Source organism: Eumetopias jubatus, unplaced genomic scaffold, assembly GCF_037043125.1.
Source record: "Eumetopias jubatus isolate StellerSeaLion01/CBP00866 unplaced genomic scaffold, mEumJub1_p1.0 scaffold_3, whole genome shotgun sequence".
Lineage (NCBI taxonomy): Eukaryota > Metazoa > Chordata > Mammalia > Carnivora > Otariidae > Eumetopias > Eumetopias jubatus.
The window spans coordinates 1,325,087-1,342,426 of record NW_028274809.1 but is presented as its reverse complement, the minus strand read 5'-3'; the positions used below and the strand labels follow the sequence as shown (position 1 = coordinate 1,342,426).

Here is a 17,340-nt window from a genome sequence, read left to right as displayed (position 1 = left end):
GAGAAAGAAGGTACAGACAGATGGCCTGCCACGGTGCATGGATGCAGGTTGAAAGGCCAGAGTCTGGGGCACCTGGGTGGCTCAATCGGGTGGGCGACTGCCTTCGGCTCAGGTCATGATCCTGGAGTCCCTGGATCAAGTCCCGCATCGGGCTCCCTGCTCGGTGGGGAGTCTGCTTCTCTCTCTGACCCCCTCCCCCTCATGTGCTCTCTCAAATAAAATAAAATCAAAAAAAAAAAAAAAAAAAAAAAAAGGAAGGCCAGAGTCTGTAGAGGCGTGTTGGGATTTGCTGGCCAGAAGATTCTAAGCAAACCATTTCTGGGTGCTCCGCTGCAAGCCACTGCAGGAGACACAGAGACTGTGCTGGACGGGGCCCCTACGGGAGCCAAAAGGAAGACAGGAAGGGGAGTGATGGGCGGGGGAGGGTGCTCCCTGAAGGCCTGCACCTGTGGGGACTACCGTGTGGGACGGACCCAGCTGGAGCCCCAGCTTGCCTGCCAAGACGACCAGGTGGGCAGGGGAAAAGTGCCCCAGGTCCACGCGGCGATGCAGGCTGACATGGGCCGAGACAGGGCCCAAAGCCCAAGCCAAAATCCGATCCGCAGAGACCTGCCACTCTGCACTCCGCCCTCTCTCCACCCACCCGGGCACATCCTAAACTTGCCCGCTCACTGCTCCCAGGTCAGGATGAGGTTACAAGAGTCCATCTGCCCCAAAATGCTCCGACAATGGAGTCTGACCCCAGCAGTCATTCTTACCTGGCTCCCATCGTCCTTATCGGGAAACTGAATGTTCACATCATGTTCCAAGCGGATTTGTGTTATCACTGCCCCCTTCCTCCCAATAATTTTGGGGTGGTATTTGGGGTCCACAGTGACGCTCAGCTTAAAGCTCCTTAAAGCCTACAGATAAGACAAGGGTGGAGGAGTTCAAGCCCGACTTTCACCATCACACGCAGCCATGTGCCTCACCCCCCTTTCTGTCGGGAACCCCGAAGTATCCCCAGTGACAAAAATTAGACACTGCTTTCCTGTTAGCCTGTTGTCACCCCGCCCCACCAGCTCAAGGACCAGCCTGTAAGCAAGAACACAGACCCTTCAGAAAGGACTGCTCGAGCGCCGACAAGGCTGGCGTGGCAAGTGGTGAGCTCTGAGCTCAACTTTCTAATTGGTTTAGTAGGCATCTGATGAGTAAGTATAAAAATGTTCGGGGGGTGGGGGGTAGAAAAGCAGGCCTGAAGTTTTAGCGGGCCAGCCAGCCTGAGAAATCCGTGGCCAGAGGCTGAGACCGTCAGAACCACACTCAGGTGTGTGAGGTCTGTGGGCCGTATCCCCAACATGACTCCAGGAAATCCTCCTCAGTAGGAATCCCGTGACCCACATCATCTGTAACAGGACTTTTGGAGGTTGACAGCACTCAGCCGTACCATTCACCACTCAGAAAACCCTCCAACACCAGCTCTCCAGAGGGGACGTGGGTCTTGAACCCTCCTCAAAGCAGGGAAACTGAGCAGTGAGAAGGTCCACGCGGGCCCGCTGACACCCACCCAGGACGACACCACTCACATTTGGGGGTCTTTCTCAGCAATGGCTCCCAGGCCTCTCCAACCTTACCTTTCCTGTGCGGTTGGAGGCACCACAACATGGCACGTTTACTTTGGAAAAAAAGTGCTAATTAACAGGGAATCTAACTTTGCTGCAGTTGTATGGAAGAGAAAAGTGCCATGCTCTTAACACTGCATCTGAAGAGAGGCCACTGGACACAAACCACGACCGGGTCGGCCCGGTCCTCCTCCAGTCACCCAGCCAAACTGGCTGCAGCGTGGCCAGGGTGCTGGTGACACTCTGGCAAGACGAAGGCTGAGGACCGCAGCTCTGGAGGATGCCCCCGCAGCCCAAGAGACACCCACCCGATCTTCCTGCTCAGCCTGCAGCTCTTTCACGCGCTCCAGCAAGCCAGCCTTGGCCCGGTCCAAATTCGCGACAAGGCCAGTGATGGCGATGATGTCGGACTGCAGTTCCGGCGCCGGCACATGGATGTTCACCTACATGGAGACAGGGACGGACCTGATGTAGATGGGGTCGCAGATGAAGACTTAGGGGCGGCCGGCTACTGCACAGTTAAGAGCAGGGGGAAGGCCCAAGGGGCTGAACTGCCAGAGGCCCTTGGGAGGGCTCCCACCCAACACTGGTTCCAGGGAAAAGACCGCAAATCATGGTACCTCAAACTCATCCATCATCTTCCGGATCCCGCTCCCCTTCTGCCCAATGATGTACCGGTGAAGGTCAAAGGGCACCTCCACTTCGATGGTGACAGGAACCAGCGCCTGCAGGGAACACGGTCAGGGGCAGGCCTGAGAGCTAGCGGGGAGCAGAGTGACCCTGTGAGAATTAGAGGGAGCTTCCTGGAACCTTCCATGCTGTTCCGTCTAAACTGAGACCAGCACCCAGGCTTTAAACTCAAAAGAAGACACAAAAAAAGAACATAGAATCGAGGGGCGCCCAGGCGGTGGTCGGTTACGCGTCTGACTCTTGATTTCGGCTCGGGTCATGATCTCAGGGGTCCTGGGATCAAGCCCCGCACTGGGCTCCGTACTTGGGGAGTCTGCTTGGGGTTCTCTGTCTCCCTCTGTCCCTCTCCCCACTTGCTTGAATGCACTCTTAAAAACAAAAAAACAAAAAACATGGAGTCCATTTTTTAAAGATTAACAACAGGGCAAACTTTCAGACAGTCAACCGCAAGCTTATGCTCTTAAATGTGACAGGCCACTTATACAAACAAAACAAAACAGACTAAACCGAATTCAGGAAAAAAACCCAGAGCAATCTGAGGCTTACAGAGGGGGACCAGTGGGGCTCAGACGCAGAGGCCAGCCCCGACTCCTGGCCTCACTCATGTCAAGGACAGGCTGTGGCCAAGCCCACATGGGTCTCAGAGATAACAGCAGCGCTTAAAACAGTGCCCGACAGGTAGCTGGCACTCAGTTAAGCATTCAGAGCACAAAGGACTCATCCTTGCAAGTCTGAAATAGATTTGGTTCACTATGTGACAGAAAAGGAACCCGAGGCTGGAGACCACATCCCCCCTGCTGTCACTGAAACCTGTCAGTTCCATGCCCGTCAGCAGCCCCCAGGCGCCGGGCTCTGTGCCCCGGGCCGGTGAGGCCAGTGCCACCGGCAGCCAGCATCAGGCTGCACCCACCTCGAGGGCTTCCTTGGCGGCCTCACACTTTTCTTTCCGGCCGGAGATGATGATGATATCACACCTCCTGGGGGAGCCAGGGTCGGCCTCTTTGGCGTCCCTCCCGTCTCCGGCATCATCCCCGTTCTCCTGGACTGATGGCTCTACACTGTGAACTGGGGAGACAAGAGAGGGGGCAGCTCACAGTGCCGACTTTGCACTCTCCATGTGCTGACGGGAGTGGGGAGGGAAGACCCATACACGCTTGGCTTCCCAGGAGGACAGGAGTCACCCCCTTGGCTCAGGCGGAGCTGGTTACCTTGGAGGCTGGCGTGTGGGAGGCATGGGGTACGGCACCCACTGTGTTTGAGGGGCAAGGAGACTAAGAGTCCAAGCCCTGGGGTTGGGACACGGCTGAGGGGAGGGGCCTACAACACAGGCTGGGAGGGAGGAGGGGAGAGGGCTCCAGCTTCTTATGCCAGGAAGCAGGCAAGCAAGCAAGCCTCAGGGTGAAGGGACAGGACACCTGACAGAGGCCGGCCAGTGGGGGACCAGGTGCGCACCTGACACAAAAGGCTCACGGGGCAGGACAGAATTCTGGAGTCTGTACAACAGCAACATGTGTGAAGGAGCAAGAGCAGGACAGCCGAAGCAATCACAGTCCTGTACCCAACTGGGGGGAAGGTCGGGCTCTGCAGACACTTTCCAAAGTGGCAAAATTTGAACACCAACTAAATTTGGTAACAGCACCATATACTGTTAGATCTTCTGATTCCGATGATGGATGTACCCCAGTTATTGCAAATGACGTCAAAAAAAAAAATAGTTCTCATTCTTAGGAAGGAGCCACTAAGAATAAGTTTGAAGAGTACACTCCAATGACTTAGAAAAAAAGACCATATGCATAAAAGAAGGGGGGGCAAGAGAAAACAAACTGAATTTAGATAATGAATATAGAAAATGCATCTTTATCCTATGCGGTTTTCCTCTGTATGTACTCAAAACAGCCCGTGCGTGCTCAGGGCAACGGGAGAGTCAGCGGCCGCGACCAGCTGTGCAGAGGACAGAGCACACGGAGTGGACACCGTCGCCAACCAGACCAGACGCATCCACTGAGACCAGTCCACAAAGATGACTGTCCACTTGGCCGCAACCCGAGCAGGAGGCAGGTCTTGGAAAGCCAGCTCTGAGACCCCTCATTGTGCAGGTCACCTCATGACTGCCTACCACTTGACTGTCCCCAAGGCACATGCAGAGCCAAGCGATAAGCAGGACACTGGTGTGAGGGGCTGTGGTAGAAGGGCAGCCAGGGTGCCTGCCTCTCAAGGCATAAGACCCGCCAAGTAGGGGTGCTGGGGGAGAGGCAGCTGCAGTGGACAGAGCGGAAGCAGCTCTAGCACACAGGTCACCTGGGACTTGTGAGAAGCCTCAGAACCAAACTCAGGGTGGCAGCTGGGGCGGGTGCTTCCCTGCTTTAGAGGCCGCAGGTGCTTTGCCCTCCTTTGCCGCATCACCCACTGCAAGCCTCCTGACACTGCAAGGGCACCCATCACCCTGCAGCAACGGATAGAACCCACGTCCTAGGGAAGCTCCGGAACTCCCCAGGCGGGGCCCATTCACACACCTCCTGCTTCCCCACTCAGCACAGAGCTCACCGCTGGGACCCACCTGGGTTCTCCTCTCTGTCTGGGAACTTAATCTGAACATTATAGTCCCGAGTAATCTGCTGGATTCTGGAACCTTTGGGGCCCATGACAGATCGATGGAACTTCTGGGGTATGGCACATTCTATGGTCACCTGGGCTTCCTGGGGGGGGGGGTTGCGGGGCACAGCAAGAAAGAAAAAAATAAAGGCAAAGGTTAACTGCTTAGGGTCAGTGCACATCCTCACCAGCCTCCACTCAGTCCTCTGCAGACACCTCAAGTGCTCCAAGTACAACAGGGTGGAGAGAGGGGCATGAGGCAGGAGCGAATGGAATGCCTCTTTCTGACACATTTCCCAGACGCAAAAAAGTACTGATGACACATCTGCACAAAATGGCACCGAGGCTCGCTGCCGCCCAGAGCTAGGAGTACAGCTATTTCCGTGCCTCCTGCACGGCTAGGTGCTGTCCCTGAAGGGTGGCTGCGTGAGCCACTGGCAGCGAACGCGGGGCTACGACTCCATGAGGCGGCGTGGGGACTGGTGGTCAGGGACGTACTTCCCAGGCCGCGGCAGGGGAGCGCCAGGAGGGAAAACCTAACTGGTTTCCGTGCAGACCCGCTCTGACAGGCCCTCCCCTTCCGTCTCTTCTCTTCCCTTTGGAGAGAGGCTGGTTCCTTGCACAAACGGCATTTCATCACGTTTTAAAACGCCCTGCTGGTTAGGAGCAGTATTCCCTCCAACTGTCAGGATGGAGGCCAGAGGCTGAGAGACCCCAGCCCCTTGCTTTGCCCCTGGCTGTTGGGGCCAAGAACCCTGCCACTCTCCCAGGCACCTACCAGGTCCTCGATGATCTCCTGAATGCGCTTCTTGGCCGCCTCCACACAGTCCTTGGCACCCTTGAGGGTGACCTTATCGCTCTGTGTGCCAGAGCGTGGGAAGCTAACCATCACCCCACCATACTCTTCAGCAATCTCCCGCAAGACCTGGCCTCTTCGGATGACAAAATGGCGGTGGTGCTTGGGATCCACCAGCATGCAGTCTTCCACCACGTTATCCTGAGGCATGGAGGGAGGGAAAAAAGTAAATGACCCTGCTGACCAAGCCTGACAGGACGACCAAGGTGCAGCTCCCACCAGGCCTTACCAGGTTCTGGATGAGGGCCTCCAGCTCCTTCTGGGCCTCCCGGACAGCATCCTCCTTCCCTATGATGGTGATCAGGTCCTGATCCTTGTCCTCAGCCGTTGGGAATATGATGCGGGCTCCAGTGTTGTCACGCACCTTGCGGATTTTGCCACCCCCTTTGCCAATGAGGAACTTGTGGTATTCTGGCTTAGCACGGATGTCAACAGTGAAACTCTTGGTTTGCTGTGGAAACCAATCCCAGATACACTAGCCTGATGCTACCTGCCTGGTCCCCTGAGCAGGTAAATAAGAGGGCCTAGAGAACAAAGGCCTGTGGCTGTTACGCCTCACCAAAACAAAGGGATGGACACCCAGACAGGAAGGACTTACGGCCCCCTCTGCCGTCCAGACACTGAGATGGCTCAGAGCATGTACATTCATAGCCCCAGTCCTGCCACTTACCGGCAGGGACCCAACCAACCCCTGCACGCTGCTCTCCACCTACAGAGGAGACTAAGTGAGTATGGCCTCGGGGTGCTAGGGGAGCAGGGGTGCACCTGGCACAGCAGGTAAGCCCACAGTACTGCCAGCCCCACCCCCAGGCACGGCACTCCTGCTCCTCCCCAAGTCAAGCAGAGCGCTCCCCGTCCAGGCCTTCCTCTGCTCGGGCTACAGGGGAGCCCACACGCCAACACAGCAAGGCCCAATCTCAATCTCGGACAGACTCAAGCCAACCAAGGCCCCCATCTGACACCAAGAAGCCAGGGCCCAGCAAAGGCCCCGACATGATGACCTTGTTGAGGATGCCAGCTCATCTGGCAGATACAACAGGAGAGCACATGCACCTTCAAGTTGACTCAGACCCACACAATGCCTTCTCCTCTCCTTCCTTGTATTCTGGAACCTGGCACACAAGCATGAAGAAACACAAAGGAAAAGAAGGTCTGCCAGCATGCTAAGAAGTAACAAGCAAATGAATTTTGTTATCTTTGAGCTGCTGATTTCCCAAACACCCCTGAGAGAACCTTCAGACACAGACACTGGAAAACAGTAACATTATTAAAAAGCTAAGGAGCTAGGTGAGCCTAGCCCAGCAACACGATGAAGGACAGCATACCTAAACCAAGTGGGGCTCATCCCAGAAAAGCAAGGTTAAACTTTAAAAAAACAAACAAAAAACCCCCACAAAAACACTAAAAAAATCTAATACATATGCTTAAAAAAAGAGAAACCATGCTGTCGTGTCAACAGATACATAGAAAGCCTCCTACAAAAAAGTCCCACCCCTGTTCCCGTTCCCGCAGTAGCTCTCAGCAAACTTGTAGCAGAAGGGAGCTTCCTCAAGGTGACAGAGAGCTTCTTTGGAAGACCGCAGCTCATTTCCCACTCAATGCTGCGGGACTCTCCCCAAAGTTCGCCAATGAGGCACGGCCATCCCCTCTCACCACTGCTCCTCAACACCGTACCGGAGGCCCAAGCGATGCAGTGAGACCACACCTACAGGTGTACGGATCAGCAGGAAAGAATTCAACTGTCTGTTCACAGACAATGTGTGTTACACAGAAAACTCAAGAATCCACAAGAAATGTACTGGAACTGATAAATGAACTTTAAACCAGATGCATAAAAGAAAGCCAATATAAAAATATCAGATATATTTCTACTTGCTACAGTAACTGGAAATTAAAATGAATTAAAAAGTACCATTTAACAACAGCGCTAAAAAGCAAAATAGTGAGGATTTGAATTGAACAAAATATGAGTGAGATCCACATGCTAAAAACTACAAAACGCCAATGAAAAATCGAACACTGAAAACTTAAGAACACAGCCCAGAAAACTGCAAACTCTTGAGTTGTCAATTCTCCCCGATTTGATCTTTAGATTCAACACTGTCCCAGTCCAAATCCAAGCAGGATTTCCCCCTAGAAACTGTTAAGCTGGTTCCAAATGTGCACAGAAGGGCAAAGATGCAGAACGGCTAGAGCAGTCTGAAAAAGCGCAAAGCTGGAGGGCTCTCCCAGCCATCCCTCCCTACAGAGTTGCGGGAACACAGCAGGGTCCAGAAACAGACCCACATGTGGGTTCTGACAAAGGGGCAAAGGTGACTCGATGCAGAATTTCAGGGGTGATGGCCAAAACATTTTCATTGCAGTGGTGGTCACATGAGTTTGTTTATGCTCATCAAAACTCAGAAGTATACGCTAAGAAAGGCGGGTGTTACTGTCTATAAATCATACTTAAAAAAAAACAAAAAAACAAAAAAACAAACCCAGGGGTGCCTGAGTGGCTCAGTCGGGTAAGTGTCTGCTTTTGGCTCAGGTCGTGATCCTGGGGTCAAGGGTTTGTGCCCCATGTCAGGCTGCAGGGAGCCTGCTTCTTTCTTTCCCTCTGCCACTCCCCCTGCTTGTGCTCAATCTCAAAGAAATCAAGTGTTAAAACAAAACAAAACAAAACAAAACAAAAACAAAAACCCCCAAACCAATAAGCCAAACAGCAAATTTTCTGTATTGTATAAGTAGGCTTTTGACCTGCCAAGGCCCTTTGTTCAGCAGCAGCAAAATCAAAGACACAAAAAGGTGTCTGAAGCAATTTTCTGACCTGCCACAACAACGGGGCAAGGATTTCTAGCAAGAGGGGAGACACAGCGCCGTCACTCCTGGGCGTGAAGCTTACCTTCTCCTCGGCCAGGTGCAGGAGCTGCTTCTTGGCCTTCTCCACATCCAAGGCGGGGCCCCTGATGACAACAGTGTCACTCCCTGAGCCCTCCACCGGGAAGTGAATGTGCACCCCGCCACACTCCTCCATGATAGAGCGGATCAAGCGGCCCTTCGTGCCAATGAGGGAGTTGTGCAGCTTGGCAGGAATCGAGACCTCCAGCTCGGCTATATTGGCCTGCAATGACACACAGTCTGTGAGGTGTGGGACACACGGCAGCACGCCCATTGCAGAGGGGGCTGGAGCCCTTGTGCTTGTGGGGACGTGGGGGGGGGCTGAGGTGGGGGAAGCAGCTCACATAGCATAGAAGGAAAGTCTCCACATCACACCATAAAGCAGAGACACAACTGAGATGCCCATGGATCATCAGCCTTTCCTATTAAAACCCTGCCTCCAGTCCAGGTGAGACAACAAGGCCCAGATTTACCTCCCGTGAGAAACAATGGTGTTCAAGACACTGGAGACAGGAGACAAGCCAGGTGAGCATGATGATGGTCCCCTGGCTGAGACCCTGTGTTGAGGACACAGAGCTGACAGTCTGGGCAGAGCAGGACTGGTGGAAGCTGCGTGAACTGGAGTTTGCTCCCACACTGACGGCACCAGGAGGGGAGGGACAGCAGTGCACAGTACTGCCTACACTACGGGACACTGGGTGCAGGGAGGCCTCACCTCAGGAGTGGGAAGGAACACCCCAGACCAGGCACTGCTGTGACACCACCTCGTGTGTCTTAAGAGCAAGTCCAAAAAGGAGCCAAGTACTCCAAAGTACCTTAGCAAAGCTCAAAGACATTTATAGGAATGCAAAAATAACCAGCATCCACCCAAGTAGACGTCCTAATTTCTGGCATCCAACGAAAAAATACCAGACATTCAAAGAAACAAGAAAAATCACTCAGTGAGGAAAGAACAGAAAATAGTCCAGAAGTGACACAGATATTAGAACCAGTGGGTCAAGAACATAACAGGCATTTTCACGACTGCATACATGATAAAAAAAAACCCAAAGGAACACTGAGCGTGTCATGTGTAAAAACGAAATATTCCACCCTGAACTTCTACAGGTGAAAATGTCTGAAATGAAAAATACATTAGATGGGATTACAGGCAGATTAGACATTGCAGAAAATTAATGAATTCAAAGAAACTAATGAGGAAAAATACCACTTCTCCTTTTCACCCAAATAAATAACATACCCGTGAACCACAGGACCACCTCCAGCCGGCCTAGCCCCAAGTAACTGGAGTCCCCGACGGGAAGGACAGGAAGAACTACTTAATAATAATGACTCCAGGGGCGCCTGGGGGGCTGAGTCAGTCGAGCCTCCGACTCTTGGTTTTGGCTCAGGTCATGATCTCGGGGTTGTGAGATAGAGCCCCACAGGCTCTGCGCTCAGCAGGGAGTGTGCTTGAGATTCTCTCTCCCTCTCCCTTTGCTCACGCACACGCTTTCTAAAAAAATCAATCAATCAATAAGGACCCCAGGTTTTCCAAATTTGACAACGCTAAAGTCTTTGCATCCAAGAAGCTCAATGAACTCTAACCAACATGAAGAAAAGGACGCCCAAACACATGGTAACTTTCATAAGGCTTCCCGACCTTGTGACAATCCTAAATACAGCCAGAGGAAGTCTGTGCAGAGGAGGAAAGCCAAGGAGGACCTCAGATGTGTCCTCAGAAACACTGGGAAGGCCCTGAAGCAAAGTCCTAAGTCCTGAAAGAAAAGCTCTGGCCTGAGGTCTGCTTCTGGGAACACAGAAAGGCTCAGCCTCGCTGGAAGATGGTCTGGCACTTCCTTACAGAACTAAACACACTCTGACTGTACTGACCCGACTTACTAACACCGAGTGCAAGAAGCCAGTGTGAAACAGTGCCGTGTTGTGGGGCTGGGGACATGGACACGGAGACTTGGGTGATAAACGGGGGTTTGCAGCTTCTCAAGCCACACTGCAACGAGCACAAAGTCACTTAGAGACAGGGCCTAAGTGGAGGATGTACACTAAAAACCCTAAAACAACCACAAAAATAAAAGTTATATCCAATAAGCCAAAAAGGATTTGAGAAGAGTAAAAAAATTATATATTAAATCCAAAAGCAGGCAGAAAAAGGGAACAAAATAGATGGGGCAAACAGAAAACAAATGCAGGACACCTCCGTAAAACCACCATGACCAGGGGCTGGGGAGGGGCTGGAGAGGGGTTTGCAGGTGCAGCTTCTATTTGGGGAGATGGGAAAGTGCTGAAGACAATGATGGGGACAGCCACACAGCTGATGCCCGGGGTCGCACACGCAGGTGGTAAATTTTGTTACGTGTACTTTCCACAATTCTAAAAATTAAAGTTTATATTTAATCACACTTACTAAATAGATGTAATAAAATATGTAACATAGTACATGATACACAGATTTACTAATGTAATTAAATGTAAGAATCTCCATTTAAAAGGCAGATACTGGGGCGTCTGGGTGGCTCAGCTGGTTAAGGTCTGAGTCTTGGTTTCGGCTCAGGTCCTGAGCTCGGGGTCGGGAGCCTGAGGCCCGCGTAGGGCTCTGCACTGGGCGTGGGGTCCGCTTGTCCTTCTCCCACAGGGCTCCTCCCCCCACTCACTCTCTAATAAATAAATAAATAAAATCCTTAAGATTGAATAAAAAAAGCCGTCTAAAAGAAACCCACTTTAGGGGCGCCTGGGTGGCTCAGCTGGTTAAGCGTCTGCCTTCGGCTCAGGTCATGCTCCCGGGGTCCTGGGATCGAGCCCCACATCAGGCTCCCTGCTCCGCGGGAAGCCTGCTTCTCCCTCTCCCACTCCCCCTGCTTGTGTTCCCTCTCTCGCTGTCTCTCTCTCTGTCAAATAAATAAAATCTTAAAAAAAAAAAAAAGAAACCCACTTTAATGAGAAAAACTAGATTTCAGAGCAAAGACTACTACGAAGGGTAAAAGATGGTAATTCTATAATGACACAAATTACACATATCAGGAACATGAGACACCAGCACAGTGAAAGCACAGTATGGCAATATCATGAAAAACTTTATGCTAAAAACCTTGACAACCTAGATAAAATAAAAACCCCTTGAAAGAAAAGCTACAAATCTTAGGCGAAAAGGAACATGATTTGTGCATGCAGGGACCTATCACCCAGGAAAGAAACAAAACCGAATGACACACAGGACAACACAGATGCATCTCAACATAGCTGCTCCACGTGAGAAGAGCTCGAGCTGCGAGAGCAAACACCATGATTTCTTTTGTACGAGGACAAAGGAAACTCGACAATCCCCCGTGGCTGAAAGCAGATGAAGGGCTGGACAGGCAGAGTGGGGGTGGGGTTGGCGGGACAGAGGGAGGTGCTGAAAGGGGGTACGAGGACATCCCCGGGGTGCTGGATATGCTCATTACCCTGAGTACAGAGGTTCCATGCGTATACAACATAGGTCAAAACTTATCAAACTGAATACTTGAAACATGAAGTTTCTTACATGTTATTTTTCAAAAATTGAAAAAAAAATTGATTGTTATGCCTTCGGGACAGGATGATTTCCAAGCACTCAAATCCAGTGCTACTGCTCAGGTCTAGTGGTAAGCACGGCCCCAGGCGTGTGGCGGGAGGCCGGCCACGGGCCCGCCCTGCTACGGGGAGAGCTGATGAGACCGGATGACGGGGGAGCCCGGCACACGCCCTGTCACACAACACCCCATTACCAGGTCTTTCTGGATGGACAGGATGCGGCTCCGGGCGGCCTCACAGTTGGCTCGCTTGCCTGTGATGATAATGGTCTCTGAATTGCTATTCTCTGCTGGAAGGTCGATCTTAGTGTTGCTTTCTTCCCGAATCTACCAGAAGACAGGGGACCATAAGAATTGACTTCCCAGTTGAGACACTTGGAGCCCAGGGCTGAAAAGTAAGGCTCCCTCCTTCAACTGTAAGCCAGAATGGAACCTGGCTTTGGGAGCAGGCCGAGGGGAGCCAAGATTCAGGGAACAAGCTGGCCGGTCACCTTTTTAATGTTTGCGCCTCCTTTCCCAATGATGTTCTTGTGAAATTGTTTGAAGATCGGAACAGAAATTGAATAGCTATTTTCCACCTTAAAAACAAAAGAGGTGGCACCATTAGCCATCATGCTGGACAGTGACGTGTCCCCTCATCCATGAGGGAGTATGAAATGACAGGATTCGCTATGAGAAACACACAATTGGATCCTGCTCATCTCCCACTAGGACCTCTGACCTCTAGATGGAGGGATAACTTACCCAACAATAAGCTAACCTGGCATGCCACTGTCAACTGATGCAAAGCCACCTTGATAAAAAGTGGCTCCCCAAAGAACCTGCCACCTGTTCAGTGCAAGGTCCGTAATCCAGAAGCAATTCTGGGTAGGAGGGAGTCCCTGGCCACCAGGCTGAGAGAAGTAAGCCCAGAACACACAAACCCCACCACGCCGCGGCAGTGTGAACAAGCTCAGTGCTGGGAACGCACCCACCAGCAATCTGAGGCAGTGGTGAGCTCGGTCCAAGCCCCATGAGAAACTACAGAAAGCACGAGCCCATCTGCAGCCTTCCCATCAATAACCACCCTCACCACTTTCAAAACTGCCGGCTCCCATTCCAGCTTCTTAAGAAAATAGACAATCAATAAATGGCTCCCCATACTGCCTGTGCAAATCTCTCTCCTCACTGGATGGGACAGCTTATCCAGATATCTGAAGATCCCTCAAGGGAACAAGGAGCCTGGCACCCCACCTGAATTCCACGGAACACTGAAGTCCTAAGAGTTGTCGGCGCCCCTCCGTCGACGGCAGACCAAGCCAGGGCCTGAGTGTGCCCCCTGCAGCAGGGGTTCTGATGGGATACGCGCCCCCCCCCAGGTCTCTCTGCCACCGGCAGCACTATCACAACCAAGAATGGGAAACATCCCCCTACCAGATCTGCCACCATCTTCTGCATGTATTTTGTGCATTTTTCCACCTCATTCTTGGGCCCTCTGAGTTGAACAATATCACTTTTTTGTGCTGGGTCTGGAAAGTTGATGATAACCTGGAACAAATCATCACAAATTCAAGTTCAGTTACTGCTAAGGACTGGATTCTAAAATACTCAGTATCTCTAAGTGCGAATCAATCACTCCAAGGGGGCTGAAGAATTCCACTGGGAAACCTTTACCTCTGGGAATTTGTCACGAATTTCACGGATCCGTTCACCCTTCTGCCCAATGATTGTGCGATGGAACCTCTGCTCAATAATCAGATCCTTGGTGCGCTCGTTTTCCTAAAAGCACGATTCAAGTAGATGACATTACAGCAGGAGGCTCCGGGAGCCCAGGGAGCACAGCAGTGCCCTGTGGCATCCCTGGGAGTCCCCAGCCAGGAGAGAGCACCCACTAGAGGACACCTGCTCTCTCCAACAACACAGGCTGGGTGTTGTTCTCCGGAAGGAAGTACAATTCAACAACTGAGCAGGGACTCTTCAACTGAAAGTGGTACTGCAAGTAGCCTTAGTCACCAAAGCAGTTCACTCAGCGCTTCTGTGCTGACCAGAACAAGAGACCAGGAGGCCTAACACTCTGCAGGACAGGCAGCGATCCTTCCTGACCACAGCATGGTTCAGACCACTGCCCCGTGTGGATCATTAAGAATGAATAATGAACTTGCATGGTTCTCACCCTCCTCCAGGTTTCACTAAAATGTCACAAGAAATACAAAAGCAGCAGCAGAGCCGGAATAAAGGAAAACATACAACCAGGCAGGCATCTGAAAGAACTCAAGGGAGATTCTAGATCAGACTGGCACCAGGTTTAAAACGGAACAAGGGTTTAGGAGTCCAACACAGGCAGACACCCCAGACCAAGGGGCCCTGGCCAGACAGGAGCTCAGGGATGGCCAGGGAACACCGGGAGGCCGCATGCGCTGGCTTGCAGCTGAGGACAAGGGAATGACAAGGGATTGTCTACTGTCAAAAGCGGGCCTCTGAGGCGAGGCTCCAGGCTTGGGAACCAGTGCCAGCAGACATGGGGGGCTTGCTCCCCTCCCCAGTGAGGCACATGCACTGCCCTGCCTGAGGCTTTCCTGACGTTCTGCAAGTATCTGTGCTAAGGTACGATCACTCACACAGTAGGTAACTCCTCTGGATTCTGAAAGGCACCCCAGTGACCCCTACATGCAGCCAAAATGGAGAATCACTGCTGCATGGTTATCTGCGTCTGACACACACAACCCAGAAAAACACACCAGTGCCAGGAGCTTAGCCCAGGGAACAGGACCCATGCCCCCACCCTCCAACCCCCAGAGTTGCAGACAACCACAGAGCAAGAATTTTCAACCTGAGCTCCATGTGGGAATCACCTGGGTGCTTTTAAGAACTGGTCCCTCAAGCATCACAGACACGGGTTTGGCCAAGGCTGAAGACCCAGCTGCAGAGCCCCAGGGCCTCCCTCATACAGGGCCTGGGCCCCAGCAAGTCAGAGCCACTGCAGAACTGCGGGAGAAAATACGCTCCTTCCCAGACACAGGACCTGCCCACAGGTCTTACCATCCGAGAGGCGAGCTCCAGCAGCTCCCGCTTGGCCTGCTGCACACCCTGTGGGTCCCCCTCAATGCGAATCAGGTTGCTCTTCTCACTGTCAGGAGGGATGCGTACGGACACCTTGTACTGGTCTTTGATTCTGTTTACTTAAAAATACAAAAGGAAACACATTTGGACTCAAAATCTACCAAGTTCCACCAATGACTACAGCCTGGCAGAACAGGGCCAAAGCCCCAATAACCTCATCAGTCACCCCACAAGCAAAGAGGGTGATTAGGCCGCCAAAGCAAGATTCTCCGTTCTCTCATATGAGCTGATTATGGTCTCCACCTGCATGAGGCACGCCAGCATCGTCCTGACAGCATCCCGCGACTGACAGCTGGGGCCTCACAGTGGATGAGGCTCAGCTGGTCTGGGGTATGGCTGGGGCTTTAGAATACTTGAAAGATCACAGCTGTTTCTTTTTTTTTTTTTTTACTTTGGATCTCTGACTCATATATTGATTGATCATTTGGAGAATGATAGTTTACTAAAATATGAAGTTGACACAATTATTCTGTGACAACTGATAACTACTATTTTCACCAAAAGTGTCTTGAAGTATTCGAAAGCTTTTTAAAATTTAAATTCAATTAACATATAGTGTATTATTAATTTCAGAGATAGAGTTCAGTGATTGTCTTATTTAACACCCAGTGCGCATTCCATCCCGTGCCCTCCTTCATGCCCATCACCCAGTTACCCCTTCCCCCCACCCCCTCCCCTCCAGCAACCTTCAGTTTGTTTCCTGAGATTAAGAGTCTCTTATGATTTGTCTCCTCTGATTTTGTCATTTTATTTTCCCTCCCTTCCCCTAAGATCCTGTCTTGTTTCTTAAATTCCACATGAGTAAAATCATATAACTATCTTTCTCTGATTTATTTCACTTAGCATAACACTCTCTAGTTCCATCCACATCGCTGCTAATGGCAAGATTTCATTTTTTTGACAGCTGAGTAGCATTCCATTGTATATAGATACGCCATCTTCTTTACCCATTCATCTGTCGATGGACATCTGGGCTCCTTCCCCAGTTTGACTATTGTGGACATTGCTGCTATAAACATTGGGGTGCATGTGCTCCTTCTTTTCTCTACATTTGTAACTTCGGGATAAATACCCAGTAGCGCAATTGCTGGGTCATAGGGTAGCTCTATTTTCAACTTTCTGAGGAACCTCCGTACCGTTTTCCAGAGTGGCTACACCAGCATGCATTCCCACCAATGGTATAAGAAGGTTCCCCTTCCTCGACAACCTCGTCAACACTTGTTCTGACTGGTATGAGGTGGTAACTCATTGTGGTTTTGATTTGTATTTCCCTGATACCACATGATGCTGAGCATTTTTTCACGTGTCTGTTGGCCATTTGTAGATCTCTTTTTTTTAAGATCTTATTTGAGGGAGAGAGGTAGAGCGTGAGCCCAAGTGGGGGCCAAGGCGGAGAGTAAGGGAGAGGCAGACTCCCCACTAAGCAGGGAGCCCGATGTGGGCTCGATCTCAGGACCCTGGGATCATGACCTGAGCCGAAGGCAAACGCTTAACCGACTGAGCCACCCAGGTGCCCCGGCCATCTGGATATCTTCTTTGGAGAAACGTCTGTTCATATTTCTTGACCGGATTATTTGTTCTTTGGGTGTTGGGTTTGACAAGTTCTTTATAGATTTTGGATACTAGCCCTTTATCTGATAGGTCATTTGCAAATTATCTTCTCCCATTCTGTCAGTTGTGTTTTGGTTTTGTCGACTCTTCCCTTGCTGTGCAGAAGCTTTTTATCTTGATGAAGTCCCAACAGTTCATTTTTGCCCTTGCTTCCCTTGCCTTTAGAGATGTGTCTAGCAAGAAGTAGCTACGGCTGAGGTCACAGGTTGATGCCTGTGTTCTCCTCTAGGATTTTGAGGGATTCCTGTCTTACATTTAGATCTTTCATCCATTTTGAGTCCCGTTGGATATTCCTTCCTGCTTTGTCGAAGATTAGTTGGCCATATGGTTGAGGATTCATTTCTGGGGTCTCTATTCTGTTCCACTGATAGAGATCCCTGGGGTTTCTAATGTGGAAACAAGTTTGGGAACTGAACCACTGTTGTCAGGTCACAAAATTACTCTCAAAAAACCAAAAATAGAA

At 51.2% G+C, this 17,340-nt stretch overlaps 1 protein-coding gene across 4 annotated transcripts in view; it reads right to left on the bottom strand.

Annotated features, from left to right (window-relative positions):
- HDLBP (high density lipoprotein binding protein) overlaps positions 1-17,340 on the bottom strand; it is a 70,324-nt gene that overhangs the window by 3,158 nt on the left and 49,826 nt on the right. For all 4 annotated transcript variants that reach the window (XM_028105122.1, XM_028105124.2, XM_088021452.1 and 1 more), the window contains exons 12-24: positions 15,186-15,325; positions 13,821-13,925; positions 13,581-13,694; positions 12,659-12,745; positions 12,363-12,494; positions 8,624-8,842; positions 5,969-6,190; positions 5,662-5,880; positions 4,849-4,987; positions 3,202-3,356; positions 2,222-2,326; positions 1,910-2,044; positions 759-902 (exon numbers count right to left, since the gene is read on the bottom strand). In XM_028105122.1, coding sequence (XP_027960923.1) covers positions 759-902; positions 1,910-2,044; positions 2,222-2,326; positions 3,202-3,356; positions 4,849-4,987; positions 5,662-5,880; positions 5,969-6,190; positions 8,624-8,842; positions 12,363-12,494; positions 12,659-12,745; positions 13,581-13,694; positions 13,821-13,925; positions 15,186-15,325 — 1,916 coding nt within the window. The remainder of the gene's footprint in view (positions 1-758; positions 903-1,909; positions 2,045-2,221; positions 2,327-3,201; positions 3,357-4,848; positions 4,988-5,661; positions 5,881-5,968; positions 6,191-8,623; positions 8,843-12,362; positions 12,495-12,658; positions 12,746-13,580; positions 13,695-13,820; positions 13,926-15,185; positions 15,326-17,340) is intronic.